Raw genomic sequence first — 24,634 nt, 5'->3', positions numbered from 1 at the left:
CTCACCTGAGTACTCTCCAGTAGAGAGGAGGTAGGTGTGGCATCTGCATGAATTTGCAATGTTCTCTAAGCTGCAGGACTGACAGCCAGCCTCGCCCCTAGGGATAGGCGGTCCAGAAAAGGGAGGAGCGGCATGGACAAAGATTTCACTTTGGAAGAGGGACTAGGAAAGAGTTGGCTGGCCTTGGATAATTCACAGGATCTTGAGGTTGGAAAGCATTGCCTTTGAGATCAGCTTCTCTGTAACCCCCTACCCAATGCAGTAATTCTCCCAAGGCTATGCATACAGGTAGGCATTTAGTGTCTCGCCGAATAATTTTTAGAGAGGACAGGATTCTAACAAATCCTGTAGCTCCCCTCATCATTGAGCTCACTCTGGTTCTGACAAATGAGGCCAATTCTGTCTCTTGGCAATTTTTACCCAGTGACTCAACATAACACCCCGAAGCAAGTCTATTCCTCCTTTGAAATGCAAAACTCCAAAATAATTGGAAGATAACTACTTAGAGCTCCCCGTTGTCATCTAGAAAGAACCTATTTCCATATATGGGAACTCCTCTCTGGTCAAGGGTTGCCAGATTCAGCAAATAAAAATGCAGGATGCCTGGTTGACTTGGATTCGGATAAATGAGGAATACTTTTAAGTAGGAGGGTGCTCTGTGCACTCTTGGGACATACTTATCCTGAAAAGTATTCCTTGTTTTTCTGAAATTTGACTTAACGGGCCCTCCTGTATTTTAGCTAGCAGCCCTATTCCGAATGCGTTTTAGGTTGCAAATATTTTAAATGTGTAGTGTTCATGTTCCAGTTGAACCCCGAAGCAGAGCTCAAGTGGGATGAGAAAGCCTGGTGGGGGGAACCCGTAAGAGAAAGGAGGACATTCCCCCTTCACCTCCTGCCTCTCCAAGTGCACGTGTGAATGTTATGGTGTGGTGCCTTCCCAGGAGAGCACGAAGTCCCCTCCGCACCCCCCGCCAGCTGCCAGGCACAAGGTTAGGCCTGGTGGGGCACCCTTGGCCTTGGGTAAAGAGTCTCTGCTTATATCCTGAAGCCCGGCTAACAGCGACCCCGCGCCACCCGTGGACCCTGTCGCCTCTCCCAGGACAGGCCACCTCTCGTTCCCGTGTCAGCCTGAGGCCGGAGGTCACAGAGCACAGCCCTCTGCAGGACCCTGTTTGACACATTGCAAACAGATAAGGCCCTTACTGTCTTTCAAGCTGGGCAGTTGGGCATTTCATAACTTCCCCTGTGGGCTCCCCGGCAACGGTGAGTGACTGTCACTCATCAGAAAATGAAGGCCTCCTCTCCCTACTCTTCTCTTGTAACTCTTTTTACAAAAAGATTGTATTTATTTATTTGAGAGAGAGCAAGAGAGAGAGAGAGAGAGAGAGAGCACGAGCAAGGGGAGGAACAGAGGAAGAGGGAGAGACTTTCCAGTAGACAAAACTTTGAGCACAGAGCCTGAGGCCCTGGGGCTCCATCTCCTGAGACCATGACCTGAGCTGAAATCAAGAGTTGGTTGCTTCACTGAGCCACACAGGTGTTCCCCAGCCCCCACTTTTAACTCTTAATTCCAACTTCTAATTCTATGATTAAATCTTACATTTCTTTTTAATTAGTAATCCCTTAACTTCCATAGGGGAAAGACACCTGGAAAAAAAACAAGGACTTATTTTAATGAAAATGATGAATGGAATGAAAGGTTGAATACACTCCTCTCCACTCTGCTGAAATAGGGTCAGGGTCATCTGAAGACTGTGTGTGTGTGTATGTGTGTGTGTGCATGGGTTGGTGGGATGGGAGAAATAACACACCAGGCCCTGGTGAATCTTAGACCAATCGGCAAATTCATTCACTGGGACCTTCTAATATTTCCGTTCTTGACTTTAAATAATAGGTGACTTTCCTGATCTCAGCAGGAAAATCTGTTGGGAGTGAGAGTGTGAGGACCTTCCTGGGGTTTTCAGGAGCAGTGTGTGTAGGCAGTTATGTGTCATCAAGAGACAAGGCTTGGCTGTTGTGACCAGAGCCTCCCAGGGTCACTGTGATTTGGCAAAGGAAACCCAGGGTAGGGCTCACCTCCCTAGGAATGGGCGTGGGTCAGAGTTGCTAGAGATATGAGCCCTTCTGCCCCAGGCAAGCCCGAAGACTAGCCAAACTGAGAACAATTGGTTGGGGCAAAAGCCTTACCTGTGTAGAAGGTTACTCACTCTGACAAATAAATATCTTTCATAATAAAAGCATCATCAGATTCCAGAGTCGTGAATTAACAAAGTGTGCTGGTCTGCTGCGGGTATTATGTTTCTTTAGGATTTTATCTTTTGGTAGTCAGGGCTATGCAAAAGGTGGTGGTTATGAGCAACTGTCTAGAGTTGAGTTATTAATTTACACTCATTTTCTGCTACAAAACGGCTGTCCTGGGGCGCCTGGGTGGCTCAGTGGGTTAAAGCCTCTGCCTTCAGCTCAGGTCATGATCCCAGGGTCCTGGGATCGAGCCCCGCGTCGGGCTCTCTGCTCCGTGGGGAGCCTGCTTCCTCCTCTCTCTCTGCCTGCCTCTCTGCCTAGTTGTGATTTCTCTCTGTCAAATAAATAAAATATTAAAAAAAAAAACCAAAAAAACGGCTGTCCTGGGCTGACTCTCATGACACAGCTGACTGCCTACCACCAACAGGCTATCCACTTTTGTCCTCATTCTGCTTGCCCTGCCTGGACAGTCTTATTTATTATTTCCATTTCAACTACTATCCACTGTTACTTCCATGATTGAAAATGCACCATTAATTTAATAACACCTGGGGGTGGGGAGGGGAGGGGAGAAGAATCCCTATCATATTAAATATACAACATCTACAGTAAGCACATCCCTCCACCTCACAGCTAAAGACCTCCCAGTCATTCCAAACTCATTTCATGGACATCCTCTCTGAGCAGCTTTTCTGGGCAACCTTCCCAGGACTGACCACTCCCTGTGTCACAGCTACCAAGTCATGAAGCACGGATTGAGAGCACCTTAAGGGCAGGAACAGTCTTACCCTTCCCTGTATTCCCAGAATCTAGCCCAGCACCTGGCATGCATTCAGCTTATAAATATTTATTGAAGACCTATCATGTGCCAGGCACAGCTCCAGACTTATACTTACCTGTTAAATAAAAGAGCTTTTAGCATTGACTCATTTCTTTATTAGACAAAAATGGGAGTGGTATGTATGTTGTGCTGTTTCGGCTCAAGTTGCCATGGCGAATGCCAAAGACTAGGTAGCTTAAACAAGAAACATTTATTTATCATAGTTCTTTAAGCAAAGCCCAAGATTTAGTTCCTGGTGAGGGCCTTCCTCCTGGTTTGCAGACTAGCTGTATCCTTACATGGTGGAGAGATCATCTATTTGGTACCTCTCCTTATAAAGGCACTGATCCCATTCATGAGTGTTCCATCTCATCCTCAGGACCTAATTACCCCCTCCAAAGGCCCCACCTCCAAATGCCATTAGGGATTAAGGTTTTAATATATGAATTGGGGGTGGCAATCAAACATTCAGTCCACGCATGAGCTAACCTTGAAGAGCCAAAATGTGTGATCCAGACATTAAGGGCTGTGGTGGTTAAGAAAGAAAAAGCTCTGGGTTTCCAGAGGGGCCAGGCTCTACCCTTCTCTGTAGTTCCAGCATCTCCCAAGGCCTAACATTACGCCTGGCATTTGAGGTCGATTGAATTAAATTAAAACACTTTCCAGAGAAATTCTAGAAGGTTCCATGAGATGGGAAGCAGAAAGGGATTTCAGGGTGGGTGAACAGTATGAAGAAAGGCTCGTGGCAAAAATGAAATAAAAATTGTTTCTAAAAAAAATTGTTTATTGTGTTAAAACAGAATTTACCATTTTAGCTATTTTTATGTGCATGGTTCAGTAGCATTAAGACATTCCCATTGTTGTGCCACCAAGAAAGAGTTTTTGAGTCCCTTTCAGAGGGGTCCATATCTGGCTAATCATATGTTTTGTTTTGTTTTGTTTTTTTTAAGATTTTATTTATTTGACAGGCAGAGATCACAAGTAGGCAGAGAGGCAGGCAGAGAGAGAGAGAGAGAGAGAGAGAGAGAGAGAGGAGGAGGAAGCAGGCTCCCCCCTGGGCAGAGAGTCCTATGTGGGGCTCGATCCCAGGACCCTGAGATCATGACCTGAGCAGAAGGCAGAGGCTTAAGCCACTACGCCATTCAGGTGCCCCGTTTGTTTGTTTGTTTGTTTTTAAAGATTTTATTTATATGACAGAGAGATGCACCAAGAGAGGGAACACAACAAGCAGTGGGAGTGGAGAGGGAGAAGCAGGCTTCCCCCTGTGCAGGGAGCTGGATTCCAGGCAGGATCCCTGGACCCTGGCGACCACGACCTGAGCCTTCCACGACCTGAGCTGAAGGCAGACGCCCAACCATCTGAGCCACCCAGACGCCCCTAATCACACGTTTTTTTTAGCAGAAATAAGAAATGCTTGTTAGTGGAAGCAATGATGCATCAGAGTTCAAGCAGTGCTCCTCTCCCCAGTCTGGGCAGTTTGGCCATTCACATCTGTGATGTGTTTTGCATGTATTAATGAAAGGCTGTGGACCCAGGGGTGTGGGTGCCCCCCCCCCCCACTGGGCATCAGGGTCGCTCCCTATGGGAGCACCTTGTGAACCATCCTTGTGAAGTTTTAAACAATGAACACTAATTTTTTTTCAATACTGGGCCTTTTGTATTCAAATTAGAAGCACAAAACCCTATTGTGGGGAAGAAGGGGGTCTTTATTGGCAACTAGTTGTGTCCACTCAAAGCAACACATATTTAGACTTCAGAGTACATTCCATTTTAAGAACTGTAGCTATTAATACACTTGGTTTGTTTGTTTGTTTCCCCGTGGGTGTACTTGTGGGACGTGTTCTAATCAATGCCATAGGCACCCTGGAGAGGGAAGGGAGGCCCACCGGCCGCAGGGCAGGGAGCAGAGCCCGTGAGATCGACGTTCTGCTCTTGCCACTTCGCCGTGAGCCCTTGGGTAGGTCACTTCTGGCCTTGCACCACGAAGAGGCTGGAACTCATGACCTTTAAAGTCCTTTCACCTCCGGGGAAAGTCCTACCTGAGCAATTTTTAGCAAGAGCCCAGCGGCTGATGGGTGGGGTGCTGAGCCTAAGACGAGTGGGGTGAACGGCGGGGAGGCAGACACGCGTGGATGACTCCAGAGGGACGGGAACGCGGGGTGTCCCAGAATGGAGCACAGGCGATGGGGTTTCCAGAGGAGTCCTTCCCAGGCCAACTTTTAAAGGTCGGAGGAAAGTTGGTCGTGGGGCGGGGGCCCGAGGGGAGAGCGGGGTGGGCTCCGACGCCTCCTCCCCTTTAAGCGGGTGGCCGGGCGCTGCCGCCGTTACCTGGAGCGGGGAGGGGCTTGGGAAAGTTTGTGTTTGTAGCTGGCAGAGCGCCGGATGGGAGGCGCGGGCGGGCGGGCGCTGCGGCTCTTCCCTTTTGCTTTCGGGAAGCGGTCCGGACTGCGCGCTCGGCTCGGCGGGGCGGCTCCGGCGCCCGGCTCCCGGTGCCCGGCCGGCGGGAGGCGGGAGGCGGGCGGCGGGCGGGGGCAGGCGGGCGGGCGGCGCGGAGCGAGGGGCGCACGTACGGCCCAGCGCTGGGATTTCTCGGCTCGCGAGGAGAGCAGAGCAGGCGCGCGGCCCAGGCGGGGGAGCACGGACTCTGGAGCAGCCGGAGCTGGAGGAGGAGGAGGAGGAGAGGCGGCGGGGACGCAGGAGGCGGGGGAGAGTCGCTCCCGCCCGGCGAGCATGGGGCGCCTGGCGCCGAGGCCGCTGCTGCTGGCGCTCCTGGGGCTGGGTGAGTGCGCGCCGGGCTCGGCGGGGCGCGGGGGCCGGGGGAGGCTCGGCGGGGCGCAGCTGCGGCGCGCGGCCTGGGGCGCCGAGGTGCCGGGCGGCTCCCGGGAGAGGCGGCGGGGTCCGCGGGCGGCGCGGGCGGGTGGGGAACGGCGCGGGATTGGGGAGCCGGGCGCGAATCCGGCCGGGCCGCCTCGCCAGGCCGCGCCTCGCCCCACCTGTGCGGGGGGGAGTGGCCGGTGGCCGGCTTCCCCCAGCTCTCCCTACCTGTTGGCCGCCCCGAGCCCGACTCACCTTGAACTCCGGGCCCGGAAGGTGCCGGCGGCCCCCGGCGGCGTCTCCAGCAGGGGGGCGGAAATACGCGCCTTTGATGTGCCCCGCAGCAGCCGATATCGGCCGAATCGTCCCTGGCACATGCCAGCCCACGCCGAGCTGCCTTTCCAGGGAAGGGAGACAATCCGCCAACTTCCTTCTACGAAGGTCACGGGGTGGCCCAGAGCGCTAAAGGAAAAATCGGTGTGCGCGTCCTTCGACATGTTGGCGGTGGCTCGATATTCTGCCTCAGTCTTTTCCTTGAGCTCTTCTTGAAGCTGCCTAGCTGCACATTTGCACACAAAGACCCGGGAGCCTTGGCTTCTCCAACTTTTCCTACCTGTTACTTTTCTTCCCTTTACGGCCCCCGTCTTCCACCCTCCCAAACCTGGGTGCCTCTTGATCATTTGACCCAGCGGGGTCCCCTCTACCCAAGGAATCTTTGGTGGGGTTGGTTTTTTTTTCCCCTCCTCTCCATTTTCCTTTTACCCCATACACACAGACACCATTTTCGTGTAGATACACATGATTATGGTAATACGGTTATTTAACATAACTATGCAGTTATCCATAGAAATACATATGTTTGTTAAGTGCAGGAGGAGGTGCCGGAGGACTGACTCCAGTGCTTTGATATTCTTTCATATTCTTGGATCCCTTCGGTCTGTGTCAGCCAGAGCAGAAGGAGTCCTGTGACCTGACCCAGGGTTCTCTTCCAAGCCCCTAGAGAAGGCAGATCTGAATCTTTTGCAGAATGCATGGTGTGTGGCGTTTGTCCCAGCCAGGACCCAGCTGCACACAGGGCAAATGACTACTCTGCACTTACAGTCAGAGGGTCCCAGTGGAAGCCTTCCACAGCCATTGCCATCCTGCCCACACCAGGGCCCACATTGTCCCCACCCCCATGACTGCCACTGCCCTTTCTAGCCGATACTGTGTTTTCTTTCTTTGAAGGGTTTTCTGGAATTCACTCCCCAAGAGAGCTCATCCAGCCATGCTGCTTTAGCTGCAACCACGTGCAGAAAGCTTCCAGATCTTTCACTTGGTTTTGTAGCATGTTTTGTATGGTCTCCGGTCCCAGAGCTTTCCCTTTCATACCGGGACCCTTGAAGTTCTCCGTTTGTTGTGACAGTCTATAGACATTAATTGGCTAATGTGTCTGGGTCACACCAGGCCATGCCCTATGGTCACACAGATTGTGCACTGCACTACTCTAGGAGCTGCTCTTCACTTTGGAGCCAAGATGAATGACCCCCTAGAGTTGTGCTCTTGACAACCCTTGTACCAGCTTAGATGGTGGGCTCATGAAGAAGTCTGAAAAGAATGCCCTTGAGTAATTATGATGGGGGAGAAAAAAGGATCCGGGGCAAAGAGGGATGGACAAAAGGAAAAGAACTGAAGTGGGAAAAGCACAGCTTGGAGAAGTCTTGGTTGTATGTTGGCAGGGCATTTCATGTTAACTACACATAAATATCTGAGGAGTCACCAGCCAGTGCCTTTGCACCTAACAGCTTCTGAACTTGGTGTTCCAGATGACAGTTCTGCCCTCCAGCACTCACCCAGTGTGGCTTCTTTGTGACCTCTGGGAAGCCCTCCATATTCTACTGGCTCCTGAAACTTAGTATGTCAATAAACAAGCTCATCTTTCCTCTTGTATTGCATCCTGGGCATAATCTTGCCATCACTGCCCTCTGTGACCTCCACGTTCACACAGTCTCTCAGTTCTGTGGCTTTTCCCCTAGCACAGACTCAGGCTTCTTCCCATTCCTGTTTCTACAGCTGCTATCCTAGCCCAGGTTCTGATAATTCCCTGTACAGATTAATTTTGGACATCTTCCTGGCTGATCTTTCCTCCATCCTCCCTTCTTAGCTCATCATTTTCCAGAAGGATCAGTTTTGGGGAGTGTCTCACCTTTGCTCATTGGTTCTTTGTGGTTTTTCTTCCAAGGATATTCTGCCCCTTGTGTTCGCTTCCCTCTGAATCAAACACTTCATTCTAAGGAATCTGTTTGCTGTCCTTTACAGAGAATTGTGTGAATCTTCTGGCCTTTCCCTTTCCATGGCCTGGGAATGTCCCTCCTGCTTCTCTTCTCTCACCTGTGTATTTACGTTTCCCCCAAAACTCTATTCTTCCACAACATTTTCCTAAGTCTCCCTCTCAAAGATCACAATCACATCAGAACCCACTCAGCTTCACAGAGCAGGTCCCTGTGTCTGACCAGTCTTGTCCACCTATTCACTATGGCATTTCTTAAATATCCATCAGAGTCCACAGAACATCGCAGACAAATACCTCCCTGAGTGGTCAGTGCAGGTAGATGGACAGATAATAAATAAAACAGTTAACTACAAGACCAAATGAAATACCTGACAGAGACATCAAGTGCTGGTAGGAAGCAGGGAAGAGGATGATTAATTTTGACTTGGGGTTGGGGTTGATTTTGCTGAAGAGCTGACATTTGAGCTGAGCCTTGAGGATGATTAGAATTTTGAAAGAAGGAGTGGAAGAGCGTTCCAGGAAAAGCACGTTTGTGGAAGGGCATCGAGTGGGGCTGTGTGAAAGTGCTAGGCTTATTCAGGAAGGGCATGTGAGATCCATGGAGCTGGAGGTGGGATGGGGAGGTTCTAATGGGAGAGCAAGCTGGAAGGGTGGGTTTAGGATAGCTCCTAAAGGCTTTTCGTGCTGGGCTGAGCAGTCTGGGCTGTGAGGGGTGGGTTCCTTGGTTTTGGGGGTGCTGCCAGGCAGCCCGTACTTTTCTTGTCATGTCACTTATCTCACTGTATATAATATTTGTCTGTTTCTGGTTTGAATCCCCACACTGATGATATCCCCAGGGGCAGGGATCACGTTCATCCTGTTCACTGTAGTAGTCCTATTACTAATAGGGTTCCTGGTGGGCCGCACGTGTAGGTATTTGGTAAATGTTGGCCAACTGAGTAGATACGTGGGTATATCCCTCTCTCTGTGGGTATTGGGTAGCCATTAAAAGCTCTCAGGGTGAAATTAACACAACACAGCAATGTGCGTGAGGAGGTCAGTCCTCACTATTGTGCAGCATGAATTAGAGAAAGGTAGGAAGGGGGGAGGAATTTTTCTTCATTTGTGTCTTAAAAAAAAACAACAACAATTTCAAATCCATTGAAATGGTTTTTAAGTGACAGAAGCATTATGTCTGTATTTTCAAATGCAAATGAGATAGAAGACTTATATTAATTAGGTAGGCCAAACTGCTTTAACAAAGGAAGAGACTCACAGCATCACAGTTCAGAAGCACCAGGGTTCAAGCAATAGAAAGGTCTCTCACAACAGTGCCAAGGGGAGGCTTCACATGACTAGGGTACGTGGTATGCCTGGTCCTTGCAGCCATCCTGGTGCCCAGGCTGTTGGCAGCTCCCCTGTCTTCTGCCCATCTAAGATCACTTTGGTTGTCCTCATCCCCTCTCCTGCCCCATAAAGGGGGAAAGAGCCTGGAGGAGAACACATGGAGGTTTCATAGACCAGTATTGGAAGGGGCACGCATCATTTCTGCACACATTCCACTCAAGAGAACTTAACCTCTCACACTAGCTGCAAGGGAGGTCGAGGAATGCCAAGTAGCCTGGCGGCTGCTGAGCACCAACATCCACGGGCGAAAACAGTGGACTTGGGGGGAGAGCTAAGCAGTCTCTTTGTCAGCTCTGAAGGAGGTCAGGTAAAAAGCTTAGCCCACGCGAAGCCACGCCTATCACGTGCACGTGTCCGTGATACCAAATGTTTTGTTTCTTCTTTTCTCTGTTTCTATAGAGGGCTCTGTATGGAACAGAAATGATAGCTGCTGTTTAGAGAGTACATATCAAGCACCAGGTTTTATGTGCCTTCTCTTATTTAGTCCTCACAACCCTTTGAGAAAGGTGCTGTTCTTTCCTCCCTATTGCACACGAGGAAAGCGATGCCCAGAAAAGTTAAATCACGTGTCTGGAGTCCTACAGCTGTTCGGAGGCCGAGGCAGGATGTGATCACGGGCTCCACTGTGCCTGTACTCAGGAAAGAGTTGACTGATGCTCTCCGTAACCTCACGCTGTGTGTTGCCTGAGACTAGTTTCCGTAGAAAAAAGGACGGCCGTGTTTTGACAGCCAAAGTGCAGTTGCAAATAAGAGAGTCTGGGGTGAGCGCAGTCCAGGCACAATTCCTGGAGGGGCTGGACCAAGGACCTCTATTCCCACCTGTGGTGACCCCTGACTCCTAGCAGGTCCCCATGCCTGCGCCTGCTCTGAGGGTTGGGACCCAAAGGCAGAAGGGGGGGGAAGGTTGGCAGGAGGAACCTTCGTGAATCCCCCCAGCTTAACAGTCTTTGAAGCGCTGTGGCCTTCAGAGATTCCTTGGCACTCATTTTAGCCTTGTTAACAGAATTCCTGTATCTGCCAAGCTGATTAATGCCTGCCCTGGCTATAATTATTCTTATTAGCCTGCTGAATAGGAACCCTAGTTGTCAGTGATCGTTCCTTACAAGGCAGTCGGGCTGGTCGGCGTGTATATGGCTATTTTGCTTCAGTGATGAGCTGCAGAGCTGACTTTCACCCCTGGATGTACTGGATGTACATTTCCTGGTGGTGCTGTGTCTGGCAGTTAAAGAAGGTGTGTGCTTGTCTGTCAGTGTGTGTCTGCGTCTCACTGTATCAAATGAAGTTGGGGGGAAGCTGGCGGGGCAGTTCGTAGCTATTCGGTGTAATTGCATCTGTGTCTTCAAGGCAGGGTACCAAGGCCATTCGACTCTCGGCGTTGGGAAAAATAACTTGAACTGGCAAAAATTCTTCATAATTTATCTTCTGGAAAAGGCAAAATGCTGCAGTTGGCACAGTGAGTGGTTTTTAGATCTCGGACTATTTTTCCCCCATACCAACCGGATAGTCTTCGCAGAGCAACAGAATTAGACCCAGTAGTTAACACTCTTGCAGACCAGCGGTGTGATTTCCAGGAGGCCGGAGATAATGGCACTGTGTCCACGTTTGCGTTCTTCGAATGCTGATTCCTCCACAATACTCTGTAAGTGTTTGTGCGAGATAATGGAGTCGCTAAGCGGCGTGATTCGAGTTTAAGTATGATGTTCTGGGACCTTAATTGCATCCCGCTTTGCACCTTTATAAGCAGCTGGGACGTGAGCATTTACATCACGAAGGATATTTCAGGGGAATTGAGAAACACTGGCCAGTGTTGCTGTGTCTGGGAGGAGTTTCACTTAGCACCGCAAAGAACAGAATTATGATTAAGGTTCAGGGCACAATTTAGAATGGGTACTACCTTTGAATCCTAATGAACTACAAGTGGTGTGCAGGCAGTTGGGTTACTCCTCAGACCTCAAAAGGGACGTGAGGCTAAGAGCATCCTGACAATGGCTCTTCTTTATCCTTACTTCAACCTGGACAGGGCCGGAACTTCACAGCTTTTGGACCGCAGTAAGGAGACCCAAGTGGATAGGAGGTATGTTAGGATGCTGAGACCCTCAGTCCCCGGAGCCCACAGGTCAGAGCTGCCCCTAAAACCGGAAACTGTGTTTACTGAAGACAGTTGTACTGTTATTATCACTTCCCCTGTATCCTCTGATTTGATGGAGATTGCTGTTTCTTTCTTTTACCTGGTGAGCCACAGCCTGCTAGCCCTGGCCTGGCCTTGGAATGAGCTGTTGGAAGATGGAAGTTGAGCAGCCCAGTGACTTGGCGAGGAGGTCATTCATTTAGCCAGTGGCCCCGAGAGAGTGCACACTATTCCAGCCCCGGCATTGTTTTGAGTGCTGATTCCTTGGTGACTCAAGCTGACTTGGGGCTCCCATCCCGGGTGGGACAGGGTGTGTCATGGACATGTGGCGGGTGGTGTCAGTACGAAGTGTGGCACCACCTGGATGATCAGGTGGTGAGGTGAGGTGAGGTGAGGGTCAAGGGCATGTTCTTGGGAATGAGGGCAGTGAGGGGACTGGGCCGGGAAAGGAGAATTCTAGAAGGTGTAGTCAGGGACAGAGGAAGACCCAGGAGAGCACTATGTCAGAAGCAGATAGGGGGTTCGAGGAGACCCGTTAAAGGGATTGGGCAGATGCTGCTGAAATGAAGGAAGATCAAGATGACGAGAAGCCCCAGACTGGGAGACTGAGTTGGACTCAACAGTCAGAAGAGGAGGCTAAGGATCAGGTTGGGGCTGAAAGGGGGAAGTGACAGCGGTGTGAGATTTTAGATGCATTATGTCCGGGTGTTAGGGAAAAGGCAGTAACCTGTGACTAAGATGAACTGGGGGCTGGGGAGAAATCAACTCAATGGTCAGAAGGAGGAGGCTGAGGATCACCGACCTGGAGATGAGGAGTGAGCTGAGTGGGGTCCCCATGAGACACCTCAGCCCACCTTTTCAGGTGGTCCCACATGGGAGACCACCATGAGGGGAGTAGCTTAGAGCATGGCAGGGTCAGGGACCTCACAGTACCCAGGGCCTCCAGCGTGCCCACAGGGAGGATGACTGCTGGGTCTGCCTTCTGGGGAAGGTGAAGCAGTGTGGGGTGGGGGGCTCCCAGGGCACCCCTGGCCTTGGAGGTCAGAGTGCTAGGCGGTCTCCCAGAGAGGAGGGAGGGGCGAGGTGGAGGTCAAATGTGCAGGGAGCACTGTGGTGTGGGAAACATGGTCCCCACCATGCTCTCAACCTTTTTAGCCCAAAGAGTGGCCACAAAGCCCCCAACATGCCAGTTAGAGGTTATCTGTGCATTCCCTTACATTCCCTGCACAAATGGAAAGTTTTCCTTCTGTTCCCCTGGATGTCTTCTTCCATGTTGACTGGTGGAATTAACCTACTTTCTGTGAGCTGCTTTTAGGCCTTCAGCTGTTAGGTGGACTCTCCAGCATGGGGACACTGGCTGTTTTATAACCCATCTCTATCTCATCCTCATCAGCTAAGAAGATTTCGTATTACGAATAAACCATTCCATGTGCTTTTCTTAATGATTTCTGCTCGTGGAAATCCCTTATGTAGAGCAAAAGTAGGTGTCAGGTTTTGGAATATCTTCCCTCCAGCAGCCCCCTGTCCTTGGACTGGTTTCTTAATCTCTCTGAACCTCAGTTTTCTGCATCTGTAAACTGGGATAACTATCTCTCTCGCAGGTTTGTCATGAAGATGAAAAAGAATAGATCTGCAACAACGTAACCACTGAATTTTATGTGATCCCTTGAACTTAGACACTCAAAGTGGGAACCAGCAGCATTGGCAGCACTAGGGAGAAGCTCAGGGCCTAGTCCAGTCCACTGAATTAGAGTCTGCATTTTAACCAGATCCCCAAGGGATTCGAATGCCTGCTAATGTCTGAGAAGCCCTAGTCTGAAAGAGCCTGTCATCTCGGTTCTCTGGTGGCTTTGGCTTCCTTGGTGAACTCTGAGGCAGAGGACATGGTCAGAGTCACAGAAGAGTGGGCCAGGGTGGGCGCCACAGAAATGTGGCAGGCCTCCAGTTAGCTATGAAGGGTGAGGTTATCATAGTCTGTCCTGGAGGCAGTTGGCCTGGTTTCTGGACTGTTCCACCAAGTTTGGCAGCCTGGGAGGGATGTGGTGTGATCTCTCCATGGGATGAGGGATGCAGGAATCTATAGGGAGTCGGCGACAGCATCACAGAGAAGGATGGCCAGGGAGTCCAAGGTAGGACAGGCAAGTAAGTGAGTTTGGAAGGCTTGTGATTGCAACAGGTTTAAGGGACTAGAGTGTATCATGAGGGTCAAAAAGCAGACCCCAAGACTCAAAGGAGCGGGTGGGTTCAAAAGGTAGGAGGCGAGGATCCGAAGAGGTAACTTTTGAGTCCATGATCTTGGAAGTGGAAATCTGAGGGTGCAGTAGGCTGGGTGGGCAGTAGCCAAAGTGGACCCTTAGCTAGAGTTCATACCTCTTGGGGCATTTTGGCCAGTTTACTTCTAATAACTGACTGGGTTGGGCCTGAAAGGGGGAAGAGACAGCGGTGTGAATTTTAGATGCATTATGTCAGGTGTTGTAGGGAAAAGGCAGTAACCTGTGACTAAGATGAACTAGGGGCTGGGGAGAAACCAGTATGGGGATTATTTCCTCCCTAAGAAATTCCTTTCTGCCTTTTACATACCACTTACTTTGTGCTGGACACTGCATTTAGCACATATGAACTCATAACCCATGAGGTGGGTGGTGGTTACTCCCATCTGGCAGATGAGAACACTGAGGTGCAGAGACATGAAGTGACTTGCTCAAGGTTCCAGTAACTGACAGAGCTGCCAGCATTCAAACCCACAGGGCCTGGCTCTAGAGTCTGGGCTCATTACCACTGTAGGCTGTTTTGCATCTCTGTGTCAGTATAGACACTCAGAGGCAAACATGTGTCTGAATACCTAGAATAGGAATTGATACAATTAGCTAAAATGTGGTAACATTTGTTTCCTTGTCTTTTAAAACAGGAGGCTTGCGCTGCCTTCGGCTCGGGTCATGATCTCAGGGTCCTGGGATCGAGCCCCACGTCGGGCTCTTTGCTCTTCGGGGAGCCTGCTTCCTCCTCTCTCTCTGCCTGCCTCTCTGCCTACTTGTGATCTCTCTCTCTGTCAGATAAATAAATAAAATCTTAAAAAACAAAACAAAACAAAACAAAAAAAACCAGGAGGCTTGGAATTTGGCCCTTGACCTTCCACTCACTAGCTTTGTGACCTTGGACAAGTTGCTGACTAGCTCTTAGCTTCAGTCAAGTGGGGTCTAGGCTAGTTGTTCCCTGAAGGCTCCCTTACATCTCCAGAACTCACTGAGTCCATGCTAACCCCTGCTGGTGGCCATATGGGCTGCTTGGTCCAGCCCTGGAATCCCTGGCTGCTGGCCCATCATCCGTAGCCTGCCCCTCTCACGTCTCACCTGCCTGACCCCCCTCCACAGAGGGTTGGCTGGTGCCTCAGAGGGCTCTGGGAATAGTTCATTGTTTTGTCTCCATATTGGCAATTCCTCCTTCCAGACTCCTCCCCGTGCTGGGAAACAGGGCATTTTTCCTGGTGGTTCTTCAGGTTATGGAGGTGTGTCCCTCCTGCGCCCTACCCCCGCCCCCAGGCTAACCGCACCTTCAGATGGACTTGTGGGAGAAGTTGCAGAAACAGTAAAACCAATAGGCGTTTCTAGATGGCAGAGTTTTTCTTATTACTATTTTTTTTTTTACAACTTTTGTTTGAGGAAATCAGCCATAAGTAAGTTGGGGTTGAGATAATTGAGTCTTAGCCCCCAGAATTGTGACTTGTATGTTCTTCCCCATTTTGCCTGGCAGGTGATTATGCTGCACAGGCTCTCCTTTCCCGAATACTCTCCTTGCTACCATGAAAAGAGACAAAGACATCTTTAAAAGTGTCCAAATATTGACACGAGTTTGGATTTTCCACTTTCCTAAAGGATAGGAGAGTCGAAACTCAGACGTTTCTAATCAATAGCCTTAATTGGCTAAGAAATGTGTTCCCAGGGCTTGGGGACTTTCTTCCTTTTCATTCTCTTCGTCTGAAGAGGGGAGGTGAGAACAACGTGGGATGCAACACCAGTGAAAAGGGTGTAGCCTGGAGAACCTCCATGTTGTTGCTAGGGAGTGTATTTATGGCCTTGGTCTTCACTGTGGCCTGGCTACTTTGGGATGTAACCCTTAGTGCTGACCCCACATGTTCTCTCTCACTCATCTTGGATGCCTGAAAAAGCCTTGTAGGAGTGAGTTCTTGCAAATGTTCGAAGTGCCTTGCTGGCTTGCGCTGTTCTGGAGGTGAAGGGGTGGAGAGCCCTTTATAAATGCACTGTCCCCCTAGGATGTCCTGAGAGCAGAATAGTAGCCGATTTGGTGTCTGTTCAGTGTGCCACTGCTTTGTTTAGGTTGCAGTGAGGACTTTAAAAAAAAACCAAAACAACAAATAAAACCAAACCACTTTTGGCACAGCTATTCATTTTTCCATTTTCTGAAGGCTGGCATGCCCAAATGTTTTCTTATTTATTAGAAGACATTATATATAGTCCATCATCTTTGATTGAGAAATCTATCCGGTAAGTTTCAAGTTCAGGCCATAGTGTCTTGCCTGGAGCCTGGCACACAGTGGGCGCTTCCGTTGGGCAAAGTGAACACGTTTGTGAATAAATAATTTGTGCCCAACTACGACCCTACTTTCCAATCTATGACATTTTTGCTCTTTCTCATGATCTTAATTTTTAGAACTTCGGCAGCATTTAGGGACTGTTTACTGTGTTTCTACCACTGGGAGATCACAAAGGAATTAGGAAATGAACCAGTTATAACAGAATGGATCATTGATGCTTTTTAAATGTTGAAGTGGCTAAATCATTAGATAGCTGTGCATATGGGGCTGTCAGAATCATAGGGAGACCAGGAGCTGTTAATGGAGAAAGGCCCCATGGAGCAGGTAGGACTAGAAAGCCGTTTGAGCCTGGAGCTGGCAGACCACTTCAGGGAGGAAATGACTAGCACAGTTTCTCGGAGGTAAGGAGTAAATCAGTGTGTGCAGGTTGGCATTCCATTTGGGAATTAGCTGACTTAAACTGGAACCGTAAGGGAGACCTCAGTGGATGTGGATATTAAACTCTGAGGGGGGGAGGTTGGCGGAGAGGCAGAATGTGAGCAAAGTCACCCTGAAAGGTGTTGGCAGCATCGTCAGCGCCCACAGAGCAGCTAAGAGCCCACGTGCGTAAGTAAGGCTGGTGAGGTCTGCTGGGGCTTACAGGAAGCTAGCGGGCTAAATTAAGGTGATAAGTCAGGCCATAATCCTATTTTGGGTGGTTTCTTACAAGGAAAATGGCTCACAAAACAATTACTGATACTCCCCTCAGGAAGCTGATCAGAGCATTTCTTCGAAGGACTAACACCTGATAAGAGACACAGATAAGTTTTAGAGGAAAGAGGGGAAATTGTAGATGCTTTTCTGGGGGAAACAAGATCTACACAATCATGTGGCCTGTTCATCAGAGTCCCACTTTAATAACAATTTATCCCACAAATAAGCTGCGCTCAGAGCGGCAGTATGAGTTTCCAGAAAGCTTAGCGTCGTACCTGGCTTGTAAGTAACTGGCCCATCTCTGGAATCTCACAGAGGTAGCGAGGCCATGAGAGCTGCCCATTTGTAGCCTCGGGAGCCACAGGCCTAATGGGAATTCTCACGAAGCCGGCTGTGAGTGTGGTCCTAAGAAAACAGCAGTGCTAAGGCAAGCTCTTTGTTCCACCCAGCGTGTTGGTTGAGGCATCTGGCCCTCCAAACAGAGAAGTGTGAAAACGGGATGCATGATCGAGCTGCGAGGACGCCTCCTGAAGTTTTCCCAAGTAACCCTCACTCCTTGCCCTTCCAGACGACTATCTAATCTCTGTATGCAGTGCCCCTCTTTTGTTTATCTGTCAGTTATTTCCATTTGTTTGAGTCTCTGGAGCCCAGGTGGAGCCTCACTGCGCTGAGAGGATGAGAGGACCGCACATTCTGACGTGGAGCAAGGGTGCCGGTGGCCCATTCCTTTGGTGTGGGCTCTCATTGAGCCGCGTCCCTTGAGAGCACAGCCCTTCCATTGATAGTGATCTGTTTATTAGGAGGGCTGTCTGCCTCATCCCAGCTGTCAGCACCACAAAAACGCAACAGTGTCCGTTTTGTTTATCCCAGTACCTAGGAATTCGAGTCTGTGAATAATTAGGTTCATTTTTTGTGCATAGAGAACATCTGTAGATCTCTATGCAGGTACATACAGCGTACATACATATGTGCGGTCTGTGACCCACGACACCCACGTGAAATGCACATGTAAAGTCTATGTTGTGGGGCCGTAAGTTGTAAAGGAGGCAGAGGTTATCCATGTGTCCTTGCTTGCTTTTTTTTTTCTTTTGTTACTCCCACACGGTTTCTGAGAGAATGGCTTGTGACTCCATTTCTAGGACAGAGGTTTGTGGAGCAGGGGAGTCCACACATGGAAACGAAGGGATGGGAAAGTATCCAGTCCCCCTCATGAGAGTTTCCCCAGTTACTTGCGTGGCTGCTGGTATGGGAGACACACGACTCACAGGTCCTCGTTTTATTGTCCGCCTGCTCCCTCCACCCTTTCCTCCCTTGGTGGGGTTGAAACAACCTCTCCCATCCCAAACCAGCATCCTTGCTTCCCCAGCTTTGTCGTGGTCATTCCTGGGGTGGAGAAGCCATCCTTCCTTGCAGGACAGGCTGCAAACGCCTTGAGTCTGTGTTAGCCCTGACCGCAGACGGTCTGCTTGTCATCCCTGCTCTGGCCGGCCAGCAGCCAGCTCTGGCCACATCTGAGTGAAGGGACAGCCATGCTGCCGCAGGGAACACAAGCCTCGTCTCTCTGTTTGCCGACTTTGCAACTCCTCATTATCCACCCTATGCCAAACATTGTTCTAGAGCTCTGGGCACGTAGGGACCTAGCGCAGTCCCTCGACTCCTGTAGCTGCCAGTCTATTGGTGGAGGCAGGACAAATGCACAGGAGGAGACGTGGCATTGAAGAAGCACCCAGGATGGTTCGAGACAGAACAATGTCAAAAATTTGGAGAAAAGGGAAAGTATTAGGGACTAGTTTAGACAGAGGTGCTCTTGCAGAAGAGGTAAGGTGACTGATATAATCCTCTCTACTTGTTTGTATTACTACCCGTGTCTCCTCTGTACCTGTCTATACATTTTTTTAGGCTTTGGTGCCATGCCTGGAATGAGTCCCTTCTAGAAGTTTCCAAAGCACCCAGATATGTTGGCTTCTCTAGCCCCAATGAAGAGTGATAATAAAACCGATGTGCCAGACTTTGGGATTTAGAATATTGTGATTGTGTCCCATCCCAAGGTGCTGAGGTCCCCTACCCCGGGGTCTCTTGGCTGATGCTATGTGTTAATGGTGGCTCTAACTGTGGGAGCTCCTCTTTCTGTGATGACTTTATTAGCAAAGAGCTTTTTTGAAAATAGTTGATTGGGGGTCCTTTCTCATATAAATGAGATGGAGCCATGCCCGTTAACCCACCTAGACAATGAAAATTCCAGTTTGCAAAAGTTCCTTGAGATGGCAGTGATCATATCATTCTATCACCAGGCATGTTGCGGGGCTGGGAATGTGATAATGAGCAGGGAATGATCTGCCCCTTCGAAGGGCTCACAGTCCCGTGAGGGAGGTAGGTAAGCAAGTAAGCTCAGGCTGTTTAGCAGTGGCCAAGCCAAGCTGATCCCCAACAGACATATTCAGAGCTCTGGCCGGGAACGGAGGGAGGGAAGGACAGGAAAGACTTCCTGTGGACTCATGTGAGCTCCCTAAGTCTTATCAATCAGTGGGGTTTTGTCTGCCAGAGAAGGGGTAGGGTTATTTGTTTCAGACAGAAGGAAGATCATGGGTTAAAAAAATAGACCTATTTATAAGAGCATGCCGATCTTGCATGAGGAAAACTTTTTGTGGTTGGAGTGGAGCGTTGTGTTGCAGGTTCTTCAGAGAGAGAGTTGGGGCTGGAGAGAAAGTCATAAGATTGGGAAGCTCTTTGAATGTCACCTGGAGGACTTGAAACCTGATGTCACAGGTGAATTTGTTTTGTTTTGTTTTTCTGGTTCTGTCTTCCCTAGAATGACCCTAACCTCTCATGTCCTTGATTTAGTTATATTTTAAGATTCCCGTTGTTGGAGAACTCCTCTCCTCCTGGCCTTTCTGCATAGCTGCCACACTGTTCCTCCTCAACTCTGACACTGGGCGGGGCGTGTGCTCAGGAGCTCACCTGGTGATGTGGTTCAGTGCACGCTAGGTGTGCAGTAAAGGAGTGCCGAATGGAGGAATGAAATATCAGATTGACGGAGCCAAAGTCTTCTCTCTGAAGGGCATGTAAACCCAGAGTCTTCTGTTCAAGCCAGTTTATCACACTATTCCTCACTGGGCCTCAGTGGGGAAGCTGGGCAGAGACCACCACACCACCCGTGGCGTCTGGCAATGTGCCTGGAGATGTGGAAGGTGGACTTAAGGCCTTGTTGGTGAGGAAGGGTGGACAAGGCAAGGGAAGAACAGGAAAAGGGTACAGGAAATAGTAAAATAGGGAGACAGGACAAAGCTGCCCATGGTAGGGAGTGGGGGAGAATTTCAACTACTACCTCAGGTGCCTTTCAGGCCCACATGCAAGTTTAAACCCAGCATGAATCCCCCATTCTCTCTAAACTAGAGGCTGAAAGGAGGACCAGGTGTTCACACAGAACTTGGCAGACTACGTTGGCAGATCGAACATGGGGAGAATTAAAAATGGCTGAGTAGTGAGGGATGGTGGGCAGTGGTTGGTCCGTTAGCAGCTGTTAATTTCATAGAACGCTCTAGAGTAATCCTTGTGGGTAGATCTTGTCTCAGCCTTTTCCATCTCTGGTCCTCGGACAGAGAATTGTTTAAGTCATTCCATGCATTTTGAGTTATTTTGGTGACTGATCAGCACAGATTGCCACCAAGTGGTTTTCACATCTGTCCTTTGGTCACCTGACTTCTCTGAACCTCAGTTTCCTTATTTAATCCTCTCAAGGTTGAGTATTCAATCATGTGAACAGGATTTTCAAACTGTAAAGCAGTGCTATAAATGTAAGGTGGTTTCTGTCAATTACTGGGTCCTTGAGGGCAAAGCCGTCTGCTCAGTGCTTGGCTTACCGTATCGGTTAGGGTTCCATCAGGGAAGCAGAGCTGCCATAAATATTATGGAATAAAGCATGTGTTAGAGGAATTAATCTTCACACAATTATGGGAGGAGCTGGGGAAGTGATAGCTTGGGAAGGCGAGCTGGAGGGTCCGAGGAAAACCACTAGTCAGCTCTCCGGAAGCACTGGTGGACAGGTTAGGGCTTGCAGAGGAGCTGGGAGCCAGGCAGAGTGGGGCAGGGAAGGGGGGAATGGCATAGGAGTCCGTGGAAAGCTGCCACCTCTTCAAGCTCTTTAGAGATGCCATCTCCAACTCTCCAGCCAAGCATCTGGTGGTCTTGGGGTCACTATCCTTGGCCAGTAAGGATAGTACTTGGGAAGAAACATGGAGCAGAAAGAAAAAATGAGGACCAGTTAGTGCCCACCAGCACCTGTGCCTCCGTCTCTCGCCACTGTTGACCATGGCAACCAGCAGAGCACAATGACTGCAGGCTTCCTTGCTTCCACCTCCCAAATCTCAAGTGTACTTCTACTTCGTCTGACTCTTAACCCGGAACTGCACAGGGAGGAGGATTCTGGGAAATTTAGTTCCAACTTGGCCAAGCTGACGTGGTACCCAGCCTCACAATTTCATAATAGAGAATTAAAGATTCCAGCCTCCCAGGATCTCTCAGAGCCCACAGAACTGGACGCAATGTCATGGTTGTATGATGCAGCATTTTACCAGTGAGAAGGTCAGTTAATGATCCAGTCTTTTCAGAGGTGACTTTCAGTTGTGTTGCTGAGTTGCTGGTGGCTCTGCACCTCTCCTGTCTTCCTTGTCATCCTGTCTGTGGTGCCGGAGGCGACAGTTATCTCGGCACCAAAAGCTAAGTAAAGGTGGCTAGGTCCTGGAGAGCCTGTCTCTTCTGGTGGAATCAGTCTCCTTTCTATTATGGAGTTCTTGTTTGACCCAGGAAATACGGATGCTTACTGCTCCTCACCCTGTAGGAAGGCCCCAAGGTTTCTAGGTATGAATGGCTGCAGACCAGAGCAGAAACTGTGATGTAGAGGTTAGGTGAGAACTGGGGTTCGATCTTTGGACCACCCTTCTCCACGGCACGGTCTCTGAGGCACACCAGCCCTCGCTAGTGCTTCCGCAGCCAGCCTGGGCCAGCAAGGACCCAGTGAGTGCCTCCTATGGTAATCTTAGCCCCTGGGAAAAGAATACAATTTGTGAGATTTAATGGCTGCACCTGGACCTTGTCACTCAGAAGTCCTTCACCTTTTTGTCTTCTCTGATATTTTCCTCTGTGACCACAGTCTTTTCCCTTTACTCCTTTCAAATTCCCCGGTGTCTGTGAAACCTACTCTTCATCCCCCCTGGGATCCCTTGATCTTGAATGTTCCTTTGTCCAGCTCACCAGGCCACTCTCACCGTCCCGGGCTCTACTCTCGGTGTGCATTTCAGCAGGGGGCTTGTAGCGTCCCAGGACCCTCTCCCATGCTCCTTTGCCAGTCCTCACACTGTGGTCACACTGTGGTTGAGTGATCCCCACCGACCATTGTCTCTGAGCCTGAGCTGTATCATCTTGCTGGGGAAAGTCTCAAACCCTGCCCACATGAGTTGCCCAAAAGTCAGGGTGTGTTTGCTGCATGTCAGTCCTCCCTCGTGTTCTGTGATGGCTTCTGATTGCCTGCCTTCTAATGCTTGTTCTGAACCTTTTCTGTGATAAGGGTCACGACCCCTCTCTGCTACTTTACTGAGACATTGGAGACAAACCTAATGTGCCTCAAGCTTTTGCCTCAAAACTTTTCTATAATTTTATCCATCCTTTTCTCCTAAATTCTAACAAAAGTAAGGACCTATTTTTGGCTCTTTTTTCCTCTTTATGTACATACTCTCTCCCTGTGTGAACCCATGTGACCCGTGGCTTTAAACACCGTCTATGTATTGATGACTCTTTAATGAAGGTCTCTGCTTGGGCATCCCCCCAGCTCCAGACACACACACAGTTGACCTTGAACAACATGGGTTTGAACTACATATGAGGATTCTCTCACATGGGGATTTTTTTTCAGTACTATAAACATATTTTCTCTTTCTTACGATTTCCTTTATATTTCCTTTCCTCTAGCTTACTTTATTGTAAGAATATAATATATCATCCATAAAACACACAAAATATGTGTTAATCTACTTTATGTTATTAGTAAGATTTTCAGTCAAGAGTAGGCTAATTAGTAGCTAAGTTTTTGGAGGGTCAAAAATTATATGTGCATTTTTGACTGTGTGTATGGGGTCAGTGCCCCTAATCCCCGTGTAGTTTAAGGATCCGCTGTATAAGCTGTATCCTGACTCCAGCCACTCCTGACAATCACCACCACTACAACCTGAGGCCGGGCGTCTTGTACTTGGTCTACGGTAACTTCCTCCATACTGGTGTCCTTGCTTCCAAATTGGCCCCACCATAATCCATCTTTTACACAGCATCTGGGGCGAACTTTCTACAAAAAAGCAGGGTCTGTCATTCCCTAGCTTACATGCTTCCCATTTCAGCCAGAGTCCAAGGCCTCTGTTCCTCATTCATTATAATGCCATCATGCTGATCTTTTTTTCCTATCATGTGAACACACCAAGTTTGCACCATCTTAGTGCCTTTGTACTAGCTGTTCTCTGTGCCTGGTGCACTCTTGCCCCAGAGATCCACACCCCCCCCCCCCCATTCTGGTATGAACTCAAGTTCAAGGTGATCTTGTGAGAGCGTCCCCTTTGCAGACTATGCTGGCTAAAGCAGCCTACCCCCCCCCCCCACCAGTCACTATTACATCAGGTTATTTATCTTGATGCGCTTATCAGTCCTCTGGGTCCGTTCCTAGCTCCCTCCTTCTTAGAACCCCAGCTTCTGATAAGCAAGGACCCTGAGCTGCGTGTCTGCAGGGCCTAGAATGTGCGTAGGGAACTGGCAGGCTGACTTTACAGAATAAACTTTCCACGTGCGCCCTTCATCTCCTCTTGCCTGCTTTGGGTCTTTTTCATGCTTGTGCCCTGTCTTCATTGCCTCCTTGATCGGTGCCTTTCCCCTGGCTCTTTCTCTGCGAATCCCACGTGGCCTCGTCACTGCAAATGCACTGCCGCTGTGGTTACCAGTCATCAGCGGTCATCAATTCCACCGTCTTTTCTCAGCAGTTCTCTCCCTTGACTTTTCTGCAGGTTTGACATTGCTGTCCGTTTTCCTTCCTTCCTCCCTCAGTCCCTCCCTTCCTTCCTCCACCCTGAACGCAGGAGTCCGCTCTAGATGCCGTGGGGGTAGGAAGCGGGTCTTGCCTGACGAGCTTACGGGCTAGCAGGAGCAAGTAAGTGGGCATGTCCAGGGGCAAATGGCAGATGTATTCTCATTCCTTCCTTTTTGAGATCCTTGCATCCCATGGCTTCTAGGATATAAACCTTTTCTGGTTTTTTTCCTAACTGCCCGAGACTTTTTTTTTCTTTGCTAAGTCTTTTTCTTCTGCTTGTGTCTTAAATGCAGGAGCTCATGATGGCTTGTCCCTCCTGCTCTTCTCTGCACCCTGTTCCTCAGTGACCACCGTGATCCCACATCTTTGCCTTTAGGCTGATCTCCTCTTTACCCACCTCCTCCATGCGTGTGACTCCACATTCACTTTGGGCTCAGATACCTTTTGGGGGTCTCCATCCCCATGGCCTGGCAGAGCTTTCAACTTGCCTAAATGTCACTGGCTCTTTTCCCCCCAGCTGTTAGCTTCCCCTCGCTGTCTCTCTCATGCCTCGGGTCTGTCAACTGGGGCTGCACCTAGCATGGCCCTCAAAGCTGCTGTCTTTCCATTCCCACATTGCCCCAGTTTGGGTTCTTATTACATGTCCCCTGTCCTCTTGCAAAG

At 49.6% G+C, this 24,634-nt stretch overlaps 1 protein-coding gene and 1 pseudogene across 1 annotated transcript in view; one reads left to right on the top strand and one right to left on the bottom strand.

Moving 5' to 3' along the window:
* Nucleotides 1-5,795, bottom strand: part of LOC123951079 — an 83,075-nt pseudogene extending 77,280 nt beyond the window's left edge.
* The window catches only part of PTGFRN (prostaglandin F2 receptor inhibitor), an 81,347-nt gene continuing 62,191 nt past the window's right edge, over nt 5,479-24,634 (top strand). Inside the window, exon 1 of the mRNA XM_046021209.1 lies at nt 5,479-5,842. Within this exon, the coding sequence (XP_045877165.1) occupies nt 5,794-5,842 (49 nt within the window). The 5' untranslated portion in view covers nt 5,479-5,793. The remainder of the gene's footprint in view (nt 5,843-24,634) is intronic.

Source organism: Meles meles, chromosome 1 (assembly GCF_922984935.1).
Source record: "Meles meles chromosome 1, mMelMel3.1 paternal haplotype, whole genome shotgun sequence".
NCBI classification, from domain to species: domain Eukaryota; kingdom Metazoa; phylum Chordata; class Mammalia; order Carnivora; family Mustelidae; genus Meles; species Meles meles.
This window is presented reverse-complemented; position numbering and strand designations above follow the sequence as displayed.